At 51.0% G+C, this 15,962-nt stretch overlaps 2 protein-coding genes across 4 annotated transcripts in view; both read right to left on the bottom strand.

The window, feature by feature from the left end:
* The window catches only part of LOC122384385 (glutamate receptor 3-like), a 29,131-nt gene extending 16,054 nt beyond the window's left edge, over nucleotides 1-13,077 (bottom strand). For 2 of the 3 annotated variants that reach the window (XM_043371751.1, XM_043371754.1), the window contains exons 1-4: nucleotides 12,765-12,982; nucleotides 12,462-12,565; nucleotides 1,770-1,969; nucleotides 33-227 (exon numbers count right to left, since the gene is read on the bottom strand). In XM_043371751.1, the coding sequence (XP_043227686.1) occupies nucleotides 33-227; nucleotides 1,770-1,969; nucleotides 12,462-12,565; nucleotides 12,765-12,962 (697 nt within the window). In that variant the 5' untranslated portion in view covers nucleotides 12,963-12,982. Of the gene's footprint in view, nucleotides 1-32; nucleotides 228-1,769; nucleotides 1,970-12,461; nucleotides 12,566-12,764 lie in introns of all 3 variants that reach the window. The other variant, XM_043371753.1, reaches the window with a different exon arrangement.
* Nucleotides 13,078-13,258: 181 nt separating this feature from the next.
* Nucleotides 13,259-14,320, bottom strand: LOC122384397. The gene is made up of 2 exons (XM_043371779.1): nucleotides 13,859-14,320; nucleotides 13,259-13,569 (listed from the first exon to the last, which is right to left on the bottom strand). The coding sequence occupies exons 1-2, from the start codon at nucleotides 14,280-14,282 to the stop codon at nucleotides 13,259-13,261; spliced, it is 735 nt and encodes a 244-aa protein (XP_043227714.1). The 5' UTR covers nucleotides 14,283-14,320.
* Between the last annotated feature and the right edge of the window lie 1,642 nt (nucleotides 14,321-15,962).

Raw genomic sequence — 15,962 nt, 5'->3', positions numbered from 1 at the left:
TTCACCCGGTGTCAGTGTCGGTGCGCCCTGACCTTGTTGCATCAGTATGCAGAGCACCGACCAGGCGGTGTCTCGGAGGTGCGGGGGTCGCCGGTCGGCGGCGCGCTGCACCAGACACCAGATGAGCCACACCAGCGCCGCCATGGCCGCCGCGCACAGCCACACGGCCGGCGAGAAGGGCCGCGAGTAGGCCCGCCAGTTCACCGCCGCCGCCGACGTCTGCCGGTCTGCGGAGCCAGGGCCATCGTCAGCGCCCGGAACACTCGGATCCAGTGCCGCCAGCCTCCGACAGCCCCGGAACACTCCGGTCCAGTGCCGCCAGCCTCTGACAGCGCCGGGCCCGGAACACTCCGGTCCAGTGCCGCCAGCCTCCGACAGCGCCGGGCCCGGAACACTCCGGTCCAGTGCCGCCAGACTCCGACAGTCCCTGTTAGGTAGTCTCAGGCAGGCCGGAGACCGCGGCAACATCTCAACCCCCCCCCCCCTGCGGTTTTTCGCAGATATCTCAAAAACGGCGGCGCTTTTTGGCACACCTGTTTGTGCATCTTTTCTGCACATGTGAAAATTTCAGACCCAGGTCGCCTTAGGTCAGGTCACCAGGTCACGCCAAGTGACCTCACCTCAGAAAAATAAGAATGCTCGTCATAGCTACACCGATTGATCGATTGCCTTGAAACTTTCAGAGATTGATGAGAGCAACATTATCTATCAAATGTTTATCTCGGAATTTTGAAATCGGTGACCTGAGGTCAGGTCAAATTTGCGGCCTCTCCATTATAAGTCAATGGGAGAAAATTGAAAAGCGTCTGTTTTGCACGAACGCTATTCTAGACACTCTCAAACATCGAGATGTAGGTAAAATTGACACACTGAACCGGAAAATGGCAACCGTGACCCCTCGTTATGCCCCCGATGTCATCTCAGGTCACGAACAGAATCTAACAGTTTTTCGCTAATAACTTCTGATAGAGGCGTGCTAGAGCGCTGAAAACGCCTTAGATGTGTTCGGCTCGACGTTGCGGATCGACTGATATGCAACATGACCATTTCCGGTCAGGTCATGACCTTGACCTGAGGTCAAATTTTCAAGTTGACCTTTCAATGTCAAATTATAGTTCCTTCGACGCGTCTCGACGAGAGGAACACGATGCTGGCAAAAATAATGTCATGGCTTATTTGAGTCAAAAGTTATTGCCGAAAAACGTTTTTCGTAAAAACGGCTATTTTTGGAGTTTTTGCCCTCTGGAGGGTAAACCGTTGACCTGAGGTCAAATCTGAGAACATTACACAGAAATGTCTATAAAAGGGCTATCGAATGCGCTTTTCCGCGGCGCTGTAGCTCTATCGGTTCCCGAGATAGCCGTTGGCAGTTTCCAAAATGTTGGAATAGTCAACATTGTATTCACACATTGTATTCACATTGTTTCGGAACTTTCCCCTTACCTTTGGTGACCTCTGGTGACCTAACCTTTGACCTGACCCAAAAAATGACCGAAGTGTTTTCGTTCTTATTTTGGACGTTCTTTCGATTGCCGCTTACCGCGTGTCGCTACGTGGCCCAGGAGTCGAGTTAGAAGGGGCTGTTCCTGTTCAGACACCCCCCGGCCCGGCGCGGAATCTCCGAGCACCGGCCCGGCGCGGGTTAATGCAGGCATTTGGCTCCCCTGAATTGAATTAATAAGAACTTATAGAAGTCATCGATAGACCCCAGTCATATAATTATTTGCTCGTTGACCAGATCACCCGACTGTAGAGAGGAGAGTTCTCACTGGGGTTGGCCACGACGAAGCTGTACGAGTAGTCCTGCAGGCCGGGCGTGAAGTCCACCATGTCCAGGCTGGCCCGGCGGATACGGAACTGGCCGACGGCCACCTCGGCCTGCCGTCGGCGGACCAGTTTCAGCGGGCCGCACAGGACCGAGTCCGGATCGCGGCACAGGTGCTCATCGCGCGCCAGCACGATCTCCGCCCTGACAGAACGGTGGACGGTGAAAGCAGGGGCCCTGGGGCGGTTCTGCAGGGCTCTTGAAATTCGCTTGCGCGATAAGCACGTGACCACATTTCAGCTTGGCCCATGGGTGGCTTTTAAACTATACCTACCTACGGTCAAATGGAATGATATATAGGCATTAATGGCGCGGCTGCTACAAAGTGAGTGACGCCCATCAAACATATAGCCAATGTAACACACGCACTGACAGGCGAGTGTGCTACCATTCTGTGTATTTTTCATTATCTCTCATTTATTCATTGAATTAGATTTTTATGAATAATTTATGAATACGTACCCAGTGATAATGATTGTTTTTAGACATCGGCATATTAACTGGAAAGCATTAAATGATATCTTATCACTGAATTCTGCATGGTGCCATTTTTGTTATTGAATAAGTAATGAAGCCGAAGACGGGATATAAACCCCACTGGCCCACTATTGATTAACTTAATGCCAACTGACATGTTTCCTTAGTGTTGATATTCACTTAAACTTACTGTTTTTTTTTTCTACATGACGTAGGTAGAATTAGGTAAACGGAGAATTTATATGCGTTGGTGTAATGAACGGGATACTCGCTGAGCTTACTGGCTGCTGCATAAGCGTCAGCTCTCAAAAACAGTTCATTGTTCATCTGTATGGTTTAATCTTCATGTTATCCACAGGGACAGAATACAGGCATTCGTGACATCAATGACTATATTTTTAAGTCATTTCTCACTTCTCATGGTTCGGGGATGATCGATGATCGATGATCATTAAGATGAGGTGCCACTAACTCACCAGCAGTTTCCTTCAATGCAGTGCGAGTGTGTTGAGCGAATGTTTTGTTATGGTTTGACACATCAATGGACTTTCGTAATGACCACTATCATTCTACTCGTATGTGGCATGGCAGCCACTTATTTTATTATTTATTGGGTTGGCGTGCGTCTTCTGAAATTCCTAATAATTTGCATTATTATTCTTCATTTTGCTATTTTTTTCCTGGTGTTCATTAACTGGCTACTTTGGACCACGCTTTCTTCAGGCATGCAAAGTGACACCAATAAGAAATGCAAATGGCACATTATCAGTCTCTGAACTGTTACGACCTTTAATATTTGTTGACATCAAGCCTTCATGCATGTAATGATAGGTCGCATCATGCACGGCGCAGAACTGAAAACGCTGCAAAAGGAGCAGCTCTGTCGGCGGTCCTGGCCAGCGGCGGTTAGAAGACGAAGCGGCATACCCTCCGGCACCACAATTCCCGGAACTTGAAGGTCCAGGTGTCACTTATACACCCGCAGCGTCATCACGGTCGACAGATCGAGCCGGTAGCTTCAAAGAAAGCAAACACTTTTTGTACATCTTTTAAAACAGCCTTGCATGAGTTGCTCTCAGCTCTTGTCATATTACCATACATTGCAAACAAAAAGTCTAAGCCCACTCATGCTAATTTGAACTATGAACCTATTCTGTTATCCCCCTTGCAGTGTCAGGCGTTGCGGACAACGACGGCAGCGAAATTGGACGCTCTGCTGGGCATGAGTGGAGAATAGGTGGCTACCTCTTCCATCGCCCAGCCGGAGGCACGCGATACATCTTTCGACACTAAAATCCTTCCAGAGCGAGCTGCCATCAAATAAGGTCACGGAAGACACCGGAATGTACTTCTGACGACGGGCACCCGAGTGCACCCGAGTGGACTCCTGTGTGGCGGGAAAATATAATTGCCACAACCAACAACTGGCTGGAGGGATTCCGTAGTCAACTGAAGCGTTGGCCGTTGTACACGAATCGGAACGTCACCTTGTAAGGCATTCTTTAACATTACCACTGTGCACTTAATGAGATAAGATGGCTTCGTGTTTACGTGCATAATAGTGTGCTTCACTGTAAAACGCACGTGAAAACCTTGAGTACCCCAGTGCGTCACTTCATTACAGAGCACTCCTCTGAGGACAAAGAAATCCAGGCAGGTCTGCTCGGCCTACGATATGCGACTAGTTGTTAGTTGTTACCGACGAGAAAGTTCGCCAAAGCGTCCTCAACGGGCTGCTTGCCCTGGAAAAGGACGTTATGGCGACAGCCGCAGCATTACAGCAGCCGCCAACAGACAAGCGGAGGCCAGGGGCCGAACGCACTAGGCGAAAACGCGACCACCTGGACACCATGGACAGCATGCCTTTCTGCCGTATCATGAAAAGAAGGAAAACGAAGGAAGTGATTACAACCGGCACATGCTGGGAGCAAGACTTCAAGGCCCAGCGACTAGCATTATTCAGCGAGTGATGGGCGCAGGTTCCGTAACCAGAGCGGATCGGTACCTGAGCGATGAGCATAGCTTATGTGCAAGACCGGTAACCTGCGAAGGTCAGGCAGGAGAGGGCACTCGTCCAATGAAACTACCGAGGCCCGACATGAAAATAATATGTTAGCAAAACGGGCAGCGGTGACGGGCGTGGAAGAAGTCACAGGAATGCATAATTATACGCTAAACATAGCTTTTTTCGAAAGCCATATTGTTTGTGAATCAGTGGGGGGGGGGGGGTGTTTGTGTGACACAATGTATGTAGTGTGCATGATTGCTCGCGCAATGTGCATGTATACGCAATGCGCATTGCGTAATGTGTATGCATCGATACATGCGTATTTTTAGTGCTCTTAAAGTGTAACGGAAATATTTGTGATCATATTTGCTTCCTTCTGGCTTTCTTGGTGTTCATCGCTACAGATACTCATTTTGACTTACATACATACGTTAAAGACCATCAGAGTAGACGGCCAATACTCTATTATCGGAACATGTAGCGTCTGTTTACCGAGAAAGAAAGAAGCGAACCTAGACCAAGACATAGTATGATAAAGACAGAGATAAACGAAGGCAAATCAGGAGACAACGCTACTCAGTTCCTAACCAGCGAGAGAACCAAGGACGGTGATTCCCTGACTAGTTGAGCCGGCCGCGGACCGCACCCGCCCGGCCCTGCGCTCCAGACAGCTCTGCCCGCTGCCACGCGGCGCACCCCGTCCGCCTGGCCGCGCCTGGTCACGTGACTGGTTGGCGGCCTCAGGCGGTGACCAGTCACAGGTCGGCCGCCAGTGACATGGCACAATAACACTACATACATACAGCCAAATGGCGTAGCGGGGCACCCCTCTCCTTTTACTGGGGCACCGCCCCTCTGCTGGGGTTACCCTTCCGCTGTCAGGGGCGCCCCTTTTGTGTAGATTATACTCATTTTCTTCTTGTAATGGGGCGCCCCTCTTCTACTGGAGGCGCCCAACGACTGCTGTCTGCTGGGCCTGGGGCGCCCATCTACTGCTGGGGCGTCTCTCTTCTGCCGGATATTGTCAATGGGGCGCCCCTATCCTGCTTGGCGAGCCCAACCTCTGCTGCGAGCTCCTTATTTCTGATTAACTTTTGCTGTGATGCCTCTCTTCTGCTGGGGCGCCCCTCTTCTGCTGGGAGCGTTCCTCTGCTGGAGTCCCCTCTCTTCTGCTGGGGCGCCCCTCGACTTTGCTGGGGGCGCCCCTTTCCTGCTGGAGGCCCCTTTCTTCTGCTGGACCCCTTCTGCTGCCGGGGGCGCCCCTCTTCTGCCAGTGGCACCCATTTTCTTCTTATATAGCTCCTCTTTTTTTGCTGGGGCGCCCAACTGCTGTCAGGGCGCCCCCTCTTCTTCTCGGAATGGGGCGCCTCTCTCCTCATCAGTCATGTGCGGCCCGCCCTTAGTTGGCAGCAGCATGGTTTTTTGCCGGGACGTTCGTGTGTCACAAATTTAGGTTCAATGTTGCACAAAGTATGGGACAACATATCCGCTGGCTCTCAAACTGACGTCATATACACCGATTTTAGTTCCGCCTTCCAGAGCGTGAACCACCAGCTTCTGATTTTCAAACTTGAAAAATCGTACCATGTGAATGGAAAGACTTTGGCTTGGCTCAAATCGTATTTGTCTGAGAGAAGCCAGCGGGTTGTTGTAAACGGTCAATGCTCGGCGTGGGCTCCAGTACCGTCAGGGACGCCAGAAGGCGGACTTCTATCTCCTCTCTTGTTCGCATGCTATGTAAATGACCTGCCGGATGTGGTATCCTCAAATTGCCTTTTGTTTGCCGATGATTTTAACCCTATTCCTGGCGGGGGGGGGGGGGGCCTCAGGAGCCCCCCCCCTGAGGTTTTTTGGGTATATCTCCCAAACGCGTTGAGCTAGGAAGCTCAAATTTTCTGACTTTTCCTAAAAGGCTTCTACGCAACATGTCTGAAAATTTTGAGTTGATCTGACCTCAGGTCAGGTCACCAGAGGCGGTTTGGTGACGCTACCTCAGAAAAGTTTGCAATCACGCCAGAGCTAGAGTTTTTGACCGATCAATTTCTTCTCTTCAGGGTTTAGTGAGGGTACCAGTATGTGCAATTTGTATATCTCGGAATTTTGATATCGATGACCTAAGGTCAGGTCAATTTCGCGACCTCCCCATTATAAGTCAATGGGGGAAAAATCAACTCCCTGTTTTTACCACTAAAACGGGTCGGAATGGCCCCATATACCATACATGACTTCATATACGATCAACCTTCACTACCTTGAGGTCTGTTTTGCTGTTGGGCAGCTGTGAGGTCATGTGACGTCATCAAAGGTCACAAAAGGTTTTTGGCCAATAACTCCGTACAGGAACAAGATACAGACGCGTGGATGGTCTCATTGTGTTCAGCTCGTCAAGACGCATCGAATGATATACATGATGACCTCGAGGTCACGTGACCTGAGGTCAACCTTTGACCTTGACCTTTCGAGGTCAACATATATATCATTTGATGCGGATTGACGAGAGGATCACGATGATGCCCTTAGTTTGTTCCTATCTTGACTAATTCGAAAGTTATTCGAGAAAAACTCTCTCCATATCTAGTGCCGCCATTTTGACTTTTTCGACCCCTGTGACGTCATCTTTGACCTGACCTGAAAATGACCTTAGTAAAAATTGTAGATCTTGGCCGTGCGTATCCGATGCCGTTTACCGCTTGTCGCTATCTTGCTTCGTTCTCGAGATCTCAGGGGGGGGGCCGAATCGGCCCCTCCCCCCCCCCCGCCAGTTTCTTGTCCCGGCGGAGCCCGCCAGGAATAGGGTTAAGCTGTACGCTAGAGTCGACGGTTTGGACGATGTTCGTAAACTACAAGCCGACATAGAGGGGCTTTGTCAGTGGTCAGCAACCTGGCAGCTGAAATTGAACCCTGCCAAGTGTAAGGTCATCTCGTTTACCCTGCGAACAAGGCCTATCACAGGTGTTTACACGATAGCAGGTGCAGAGGTTGAGAGAGTGCGGGAAATGCGAGATCTGGGTGTGATCATTGATGAAAAGTTGACGTTTGGTACCCATGTCGATGCCGTGCTGAAAAAAGCCAATAGGGCTCTCGGTCTTCTGATTAGATCGTACCAGACGGGCAAAAATGGTCATTCTTTGTATGATGTGAACCCCAGGCTGATCATATCAACATACTGTGCGAACATCAGATCAATAATGGAGTATTGTTGTGTTATATGGGGTGGAGCTGCCAACAAGCACCTGAAAAGGATCGAGAATGTTCAACATAAGTTTCTCATTTGGCTCTGCGCTCGATGTCGTGTTCAAAACGTCTCGCTTGATTATAAGACCCTTCTTCGGCGCTTTGGACTCGCGTCTCTCGCTGCAAGGAGACTGCAGTACGACATCAGGCTCCTGATAACAACAAAATTGACTCTCCTCTCCTTTTGGCGTCATTCCCTCTGGCAGCTCCTCCCCGTGTACTCCGCAACAGGATGCTCTTTAACGTGCCACATGCAAGAGTGAACACAGTGAAGAACAGTATGTTTGTGAGAGCACCTCGTCACTGCAACGATTTCCTAAACACCGCTCGGGCCGTAGATATCTGGCACACAGGGATGGGCGTTTTTAGGAAGCAGGTTGTCATGTATGTACTCTATGACCGTGCTCTAGTGCTATATCCAGTGTCCACCCTCACATTATTTTATTATATTTTTATTCTTATCGTCATCATCAATCATCATTTTTTTGTAGGCGTATATGTGTTTTATATGTGTATTTTATGCGTCCTGTGTTTTATGCAACGTATGACTCCACCTATAATTGGGTTGCACCGACCCGTTGATGATTATGAAAATAAACTAAACTAAACTAAATTAAACTTTTGCTGGGGCGACGCTCCTCTTCAGGGGGGCACCTCTTCTGCTGGGGCGCCTTTTTCGGATGGGGGGTTGGCGACCGCCCCCGCCGCCCCCCCCCCCCTGGATCCGCGCCTGCCACCACTCCCGGAACTTCAGAGGTCAGGTCCAGGTGTCACTTATACACCCGCAGTGTCATCACGGTCGACAGATCGAGCCGGTAGCTTCAAAGAAAGCAAACACTTTTTGTACATCTTTTAAAACAGCCTTGCATTAGTTGCTCCTGTCATATTGCTATACATTGCAAACAAAAAGTGTTTATTTAAACATGAATCTGTTCTGTTTTCCCCTTGCAGCGTCAGGCCTCGCGGACAACGACGGCAGCGAAATTGGACGCTTTGCTTGGCATGAGCGGAGAATAGGTAGCTACCTCTACCATCACCCAGCCGGAGGCACGTGATGCATGTCTTTCGGCACTAAAATACTTCTAGAGCGAGCTGCCATCAAATAAGGTCACGGAAGACACATGAATGTACTTCCAACGACGGGCACCCGAGTGGGCTCCTGTGTGTCTGGAAAATATAATTGCCACAACCAACAACTGGCTGGAGGGATTCCATAGTCAACTGAAGCGTTGGCCGTTGTACACGAATCGGGACGTCACCTTGTAAGGCATTCTTTAACATTACTACTGTGCACTTAATGAGATCAGATGGCTTCGTGTTTACGTGCATAACAATGTGCTTCACTGTAAATCGCACGTGAAACCCTTGAGTAACCAAGAGAGTAACCTATGCGTCACTTCATTACAGAGCACTCCTCTGTGGACAAAGAAATCCAGGCAGGTCTGCTCGGCCTACGATATGCGACTAGTTGTTAGTTGTTACCGACGAGAAGGTTCGCCAAAGCGTCCTCAACGGGCTGCTTGACCTGGAAAAAGACGTTATGGCGACAGCCGCAGCATCACAGCAGCCACCAACAGACAAGCGGAAGTCAGGGGCCGAACGCACTAGGCGAAAACGCGACCACCTGGACACCATGGACAGCATGCCTTTCTGCCGTATCACGAAAAGAAGGAAAACGAAGGAAGTGATTACAACCGGCACATGCTGGGAGCAAGACTTCAAGGCCCAGCGACTAGCATTATTCAGCGAGTGATGGGCGCAGGTTCCGTAACCAGAGCGGATCGGTACCTGAGCGATGAGCATAGCTTATGTGCAAGACCGGTAACCTGCGAAGGTCAGGCAGGAGAGGGCACTCGTCCAATGAAACTACCGAGGCCCGACATGAAAATAATATGTTAGCAAAACGGGCAGCGGTGACGGGCGTGGAAGAAGTCACAGGAATGCATAATTATACGCTAAACATAGCTTTTTTCGAAAGCCATATTGTTTGTGAATCAGTGGGTGTTTGTGTGACACAATGTATGTAGTGTGCGTGATTGCTCGCGCAATGTGCATGCATACACAATGCGCATTGCGTAATGTGTATGCATCGATACATGCATATTGTTAGTGCTCTTAAAGTGTAACGGAAATATTTGTGATCATATTTGCTTCCTTCTGGCTTTCTTGGTGTTCATCGCTACAGATACTCATTTTGACTTACATACATACGTTAAAGACCATCAGAGTAGACGGCCAATACTCTATTATCGGAACATGTAGCGTCTGTTTACCGAGAAAGAAAGAAGCGAACCTAGACCAAGACATAGTATAAAAGAGACAGAGATAAACGAAGGCAACCCAGGAGACAACGCTGCTCAGTTCCTAACCAGCAAGACAACCAAGGACGGTGATTCCCTAACTAGTTGAGCCGGCCGCGGACCGCACCCGCCCGACCCTGCGCTCCAGACAGCTCTGCCCGCTGCCACGCGGCGCACCCCGTCCGCCCGGCCGCGCCTGGTCACGTGACTGGTTGGCGGCCTCAGGCGGTGACCGGTCACAGGTCGGCCGGCCGGCAGACCACCAGCCGGCCACCGCGCGGCCAGTGACATGGCACAATAACACTACATACATACAGCCAAATGGCGTAGCGGGGCACCCCTCTCCTTTTACTGGGGCACCGCCCCTCTGGGGTTACCCTTCCGCTGTCAGGGGCGCCCCTTTTGTGTAGAATATACTCATTTTCTTCTTGTAATGGGGCGCCCCTCTTCTACTGGAGGCGCCCGACGACTGCTGTCTGCTGGACCTGGGGCGCCCATCTACTGCTGGGGCGTCTCTCTTCTGCCGGATATTGTCAATGGGGCAAAAGAAAGCAAACACTTTTTGTACATCTTTTAAAACAGCCTTGCTATACATTGCAAACAAAAAGTCTGTTTATTTTAACATGAATCTGTTCTGTTTTTCCCCTTGCAGCGTCAGGCGTTGCGGACAACGACGGCAGCGAAATTGGACGCTTTGCTTGGCATGAGCGGAAAATGGGTAGCTACCTCTACCATCACCCAGCCGGAGGCACGTGATGCATGTCTTTCGGCACTAAAATCCTTCCAGAGCGAGCTGCCATCAAATAAGGTCAAGGAAGACACCGGAGTGGGCGGAGTGCACCCGAGTGGGCTCCTGTGTGGCGGGAAGATATAATTGCCACAACCAACAACTGGCTGGAGGGATTCCGTAGTCAACTGAAGCGTTGGCCGTCGTACAAGAATCGGGACGTCACCTTGTAAGGCATTCTTTAACATTACTACTGTGCACTTAATGAGATCAGATGGCTTAGTGTTTACGTGCATAACAGTGTGCTTCACTGTAAAACGCACGTGAAACCCTTGAGTAACCCAGAGAGTAACCTATGCGTCACTTCATTACAGAACACTCCTCTGAGGACAAAGAAATCCAGGCAGGTCTGCTCCGCCTACGATATGCGACGTGTTGTTACCGACGAGAAGGTTCGCCAAAGCGTCCTCAACGGGCTGCTTGCCCTGGAAAAAGACGCTATGGCGACAGCCGCAGCATTACAGCAGCCGCCAACAGACAAGCGGAGGTCAGGGGCCGAACGCACTAGGCGAAAACGCGGCCACCTGGACAGTGGACACCATTGACAGCATGCCTTTCTGCTGCATCACAAAAAGAAGGAAAACGAAGGAAGTGACTATAACCGACACATGCTGGGAGCAAGACTTTAAGGCCTGGAGCGACTAGCATTATAGCGAGTGATGGGCGCAGGTTCCGTAACTACATAGAGCGGAGTCGGTACCTAAGCGATCTGTTTACCGAGAAAGAAAGAAGCAAACCTAGACCAAGACATAGTATAAAAGAGACAGAGATAAACGAAGGCAACTCAGGAGACAACGCTACTCAGTTCCTAACCAGCGAGAGAACCAAGGACGGTGATTCCCGAACTAGTTGAGCCGGCCGCGGACCGCACCCGCCCGACCCTGCGCTCCAGACAGCTCTGCCCGCTGCCACGCGGCGCACCCCGTCCGCCCGGCCGCGCCTGGTCACGTGACTGGTCGGCGGCCTCAGGCGGTGACCGGTCACCGGTCGGCCGGCCGGCAGACCACCAGCCCGCCACCGCGCGGCCAGAGACATGGCACAATAACACTACATACATACAGCCAAATGGCTCTCTTGGAAGTTGGATGTTGGATTACCTATTGTTTTATGTTTAACTCGCGACATGCTGAGGGGAGGGGGCTTTTCACGCCCTCCTCCTCAGATTTTTTCGCAAATACCTCAAAACGGCGGTGCTTGGCGAACCTGTTCATCCATCTTTTCTGCACATGTCAAAAGTTCAGACCCGGGTCGTCCAAGTTCAGGTCACCAGGTCACGTTAAGTGACCTCACCTCAGAAAAAGTTCAAAGGTTCGCTGTAGCTACACCGACTTAACGATCGCTTAAAAAGTCAGTGATGGATAAGAGTATCAGTATGTATGTATGTATAAAATGTATCTCTCAGAATTTTGAAAAACTGACCTAAGGTCAGGTCAATTTTGCACCCTCTCCATTTTTAGTCAATGGGAGAAAATTGAAATGCACTTTTTTGGACGAATGTCGTTTTTAACACCTCAAAACATCGGCTTATAGGTGAACATGGCACACTGAATAGGAAAATATGCAGAATATGCCCCCCCCCCCCGCAGCAGCGCTCGTATTGCTGGATTGCTGAATACTACATATATGGTTATGGTATCAGACTCTCCCTCTCTCTCTCTTTCTCTCTCTCTTCTCTCTCTCTCTCTCTCTCTCTCTCTCTCTCTCTCTCTCTCTCTCTCTCTCTCTCTCTCTCTCTCTCAACATAATACAAAGATTTTAAACTACGTTACAAAAGCTATTTTCGGCCGCAAAAAGTACGATCATGGTTCTGATTTGATGTGTATTTCTTACCGTAATTGAAGCTTTTTCTCGATAAACTTAATCAGATTGCCATGAAGACCAGTCTTTCTAAGCGTTCCATTGTTCGCGGCATCGTAGATCACATCTCCAGTAGCCTGAAACAAGTTCAACATTCAGTATAACGGCCGGACCGAACGGTGGATGGTTGTCGAATAACCCATTTTTTTCTTGCAGAGACTGTTTGATTGTGCAAGTGATGAGTCCATGTTTTGGATGAGTCGATGCTATGCATGACAAGGCATGTCCTTAGCATGTCCATGGTTCACACACAGCTGATAGAAATGAATGGCTCACATTTGACGTGGCAAAGCGGATTGTCCTCCCCTGGAACGAGGCGGGCCCGCCAGCCCTCTTGGCTCGGAGGCAGAGGCCGGCCGCGGCGCTCCAATGTCCGGACGACTCGAACAGGGGCCGCTGGCCGTTAGGAAACGTCCACACGTCTGTGACCGTCGCCGTGCAGTTGCTCTGAAACATGGTAACCAAACGACACATGGATTTAGCAATTAAAATGTCGAAACATTTATCTTGCGCACTGATTTTCTGTTGTCATAAAGTTTTCTGATTTTATGACCATATATGGTCATCGCCCCGCCCACTCCAGCCGTTGATAGGCTGATCAAATTTCAGTTCGGTGCCTCGTAGTTTCCCCTCACTGACTTAATGACTGTCATTCACCTACCCCAGGTAAACAAATAGTGATGGGTCAATTGTAATGCCTTAGTAACATTTAGGCAGCTGTGCCTCAGTAACAGTTGTGTCAGGTCAGCTACGGTTCAGGCCGGCGTTCCTCAGTCTCGGCTGCCGCCACCCACCGGGTCCAGGCGCGCGTGCATCCATGCCGCGTTGGCCGGCGCATCTGGGAGTGGTCTGGGCGGATCCCGGGCGACGACCAGCAGCCGTTCGGGGCCGCCGCTGTTCCAGAGGACCTGCCTCAGCCAGCCGGTGGGCAGCAGCACGGCCACCGTCAGCCCTCGGAGGACGCGCCTCTGCTGCGAGGAGCGCCACGCGCCGTGGCCGCAGGTGAGACGGACGGCGCGCCGGCGGCCGGCGAGCAGGTGCCAGGAGACCGAGCGGCACACGGCCCGGGCCAGCGGCGGGTCTGCCGGAAGGACATACAGGCGGCCGTCACTGGAGGACAGACGAGAGACACGGCCCAGGTCTGGGGAGGACAGACACGGCTGTGGCGGCTGGAGAACAGACACGGCATGGGTCACTGGCGAATCGACACGGCGTCAGGCATGGATCACTCGCGTGCGGACTGCGGACTGCTTGCCTTTTGTGGGATTCTGTTGAAAACTGCTAGTTCGTGAATGTCAAGAGGAACAGCTCGTGCTCACATATCATCTAATGTGAAGCGCACGGAAAAGCCGATTTCACGTTTCTCTCACCTCTCAAGATGAAGTTGACGTAGCCAACATCCAGGTGTCTGACATACTCTTCCACAAGGCCGGCCACGGCAGAGGCGAACTGACACTCGGTCAGGCTGTTGTGTCTCCTCTGGCCACCCTGTCTTGTCGCCGAGTGTGTCAGGTGGTGGCAAGCGGTCACATCAGCGCTCTGTGTCCGGTCAGAACCTCTGTCGTGTCCATCTGACACAATGCGGGGCGGGACGCCGCACACGCCGGTTCTGGGCGGTGTGACGGGCGGACTGTGAGGTGCCGCAGCATCGGCCGAATACTGGGCGACAAACGTCAGCACTGCGGTCACCGCCGACACTCTGAGCGGACACATTGCACCGGCCACGCTCCCCCACTGAGTGGCACCGACCTCTCGCCTGATGTGGCCTCCTAAACAGGCGCGAAAGGCGTCCATTACCGAAATGATACGCGAACGGAATGCACACGCAAAGCAGCTTGCTGCGACTGGGAATGTAATTCACTTTACGGAGACCTTGGTGAGGATTCATAGGGTAGAATCCCAGGGGAGAGTTTGATCGTAGTCCTGAACGCACCATTCGTCGGAGGCCGTCTTAATCAGCTATCGTGCCGGGGTCTTACCGCATTGTGTGAAGGTCGCTGCCGTCCAGTCGCCGCGCAAAGATGACAGTGAGCCCTGCACTTGTCACGCCAGAGCTGAACAAATGACAGTCATCCTTTTCCACATTGCGCTAAATGAAAGCAGAATGTGTAAGTGAATGACTTAACCCTCGCCCGTATGGGGGGGGGGTCGAACGGACCCCCCCCATGGTTTTTCGCGAATAACTCGCGTAAAAAGCGGCCGATCGCGACGAAACTTTCAGTACCCTCGCGTTCATCAATTTCACACCTACCCTGAAAATTTCATGACCCTGACCCAAATGACCTTTGACCTGTGACCTACTTTTCGAGACCATGTTTGGCTGGAATCGCGATTCGGCGTATGTCGGCTCGCATTAGCCGCGCGTTTGCAGTGTTTTCGTGGTTTCAAGCGTTCAAACATGTGATATGATGTTGCCCCCATGCATTACGGTGGGTGTCAAGGTCACCTGAAGGTCAGGTCAGGTCATTGACCTTTGATGACCTCGGTTCACTTTTTCGAGTTTTACATGTTTCTAGGCCAGTTTTTGGAGCTGAATTCGAATTTAGCAACCATATGAACATTTACGAAGTAGTTTTGGTGCCCTCGTAACATGTTACGAAGCTGTAAGAGGCGGTTGCCACCTACTACGAATACCCTTACTGGTTGACCTGACCTGACCTGACCCGACCTGACCTAAATACATGAAGACATCATCTGTGATCAAAACTAACATGATATTCGTGATCAGCACCCCGAAAAACCCCATAGCAGCCACACTTTACGACGTTCTAACAGGTCCCGATTTTCCCGCCTTTGGGGTCATTGACCTGACCTGCAAGGTCAACCAATGACCTAGGACCATAAAATTGGGTATCATCGGCTTCCTCTCGTCACGGGCAACACGCTCGTTTCTAGCTCGATCAGGGGCGAAACGGCAAGGGGGGGTCCAACGGACCCCCCCCCCTTATACGTTCGCGGCTGGAAAAACACCAATACGGGCGAGGGTTAAAGACTGAATGAAAGCCACCAGCAACACAAGTTCAGTACCTATCTGTTAAACGTATGAAGGATGGCGCCTGCACAGTGCACAGCCTACAAAAAAAGGCTTGCTTCAATGTGACATGCTTAGTTACGGTTACTTGAGACGTTGAGGATTATCAAATGAAGATGTGACATATATATAAAATGAATTCAAAAGTTTAGGCCATACATGAACTTATGTGTCACATACTCGAGACGTGTCGTTCCTAGCTACCGTGCTACCCTCGCCCGGCGAGGGGGGTTGATGCAACCCCCTTAAGGTTTTTCGCAAAATTTGGCATACCCTCTGGGGCAACCTTTGCGCACCTATCCTGAAAATTTCAGGTCCCAGTCTTTTCAGGTCAGGTCACCAGGTCACAAAAACCGGTACAAGGTCAGGGGAAAATTGGACTAGTTTAACGGCAACTGAATGCTAGCCCGCGCCGGGCCGGTGCTCCGAGATTCCGTGCCGGG

This window comes from Amphibalanus amphitrite, unplaced genomic scaffold (genome assembly GCF_019059575.1).
Source record: "Amphibalanus amphitrite isolate SeventyFive unplaced genomic scaffold, NRLGWU_Aamphi_draft 000188F_arrow, whole genome shotgun sequence".
NCBI classification, from domain to species: Eukaryota; Metazoa; Arthropoda; class Thecostraca; order Balanomorpha; family Balanidae; genus Amphibalanus; species Amphibalanus amphitrite.
This window is presented reverse-complemented; position numbering and strand designations above follow the sequence as displayed.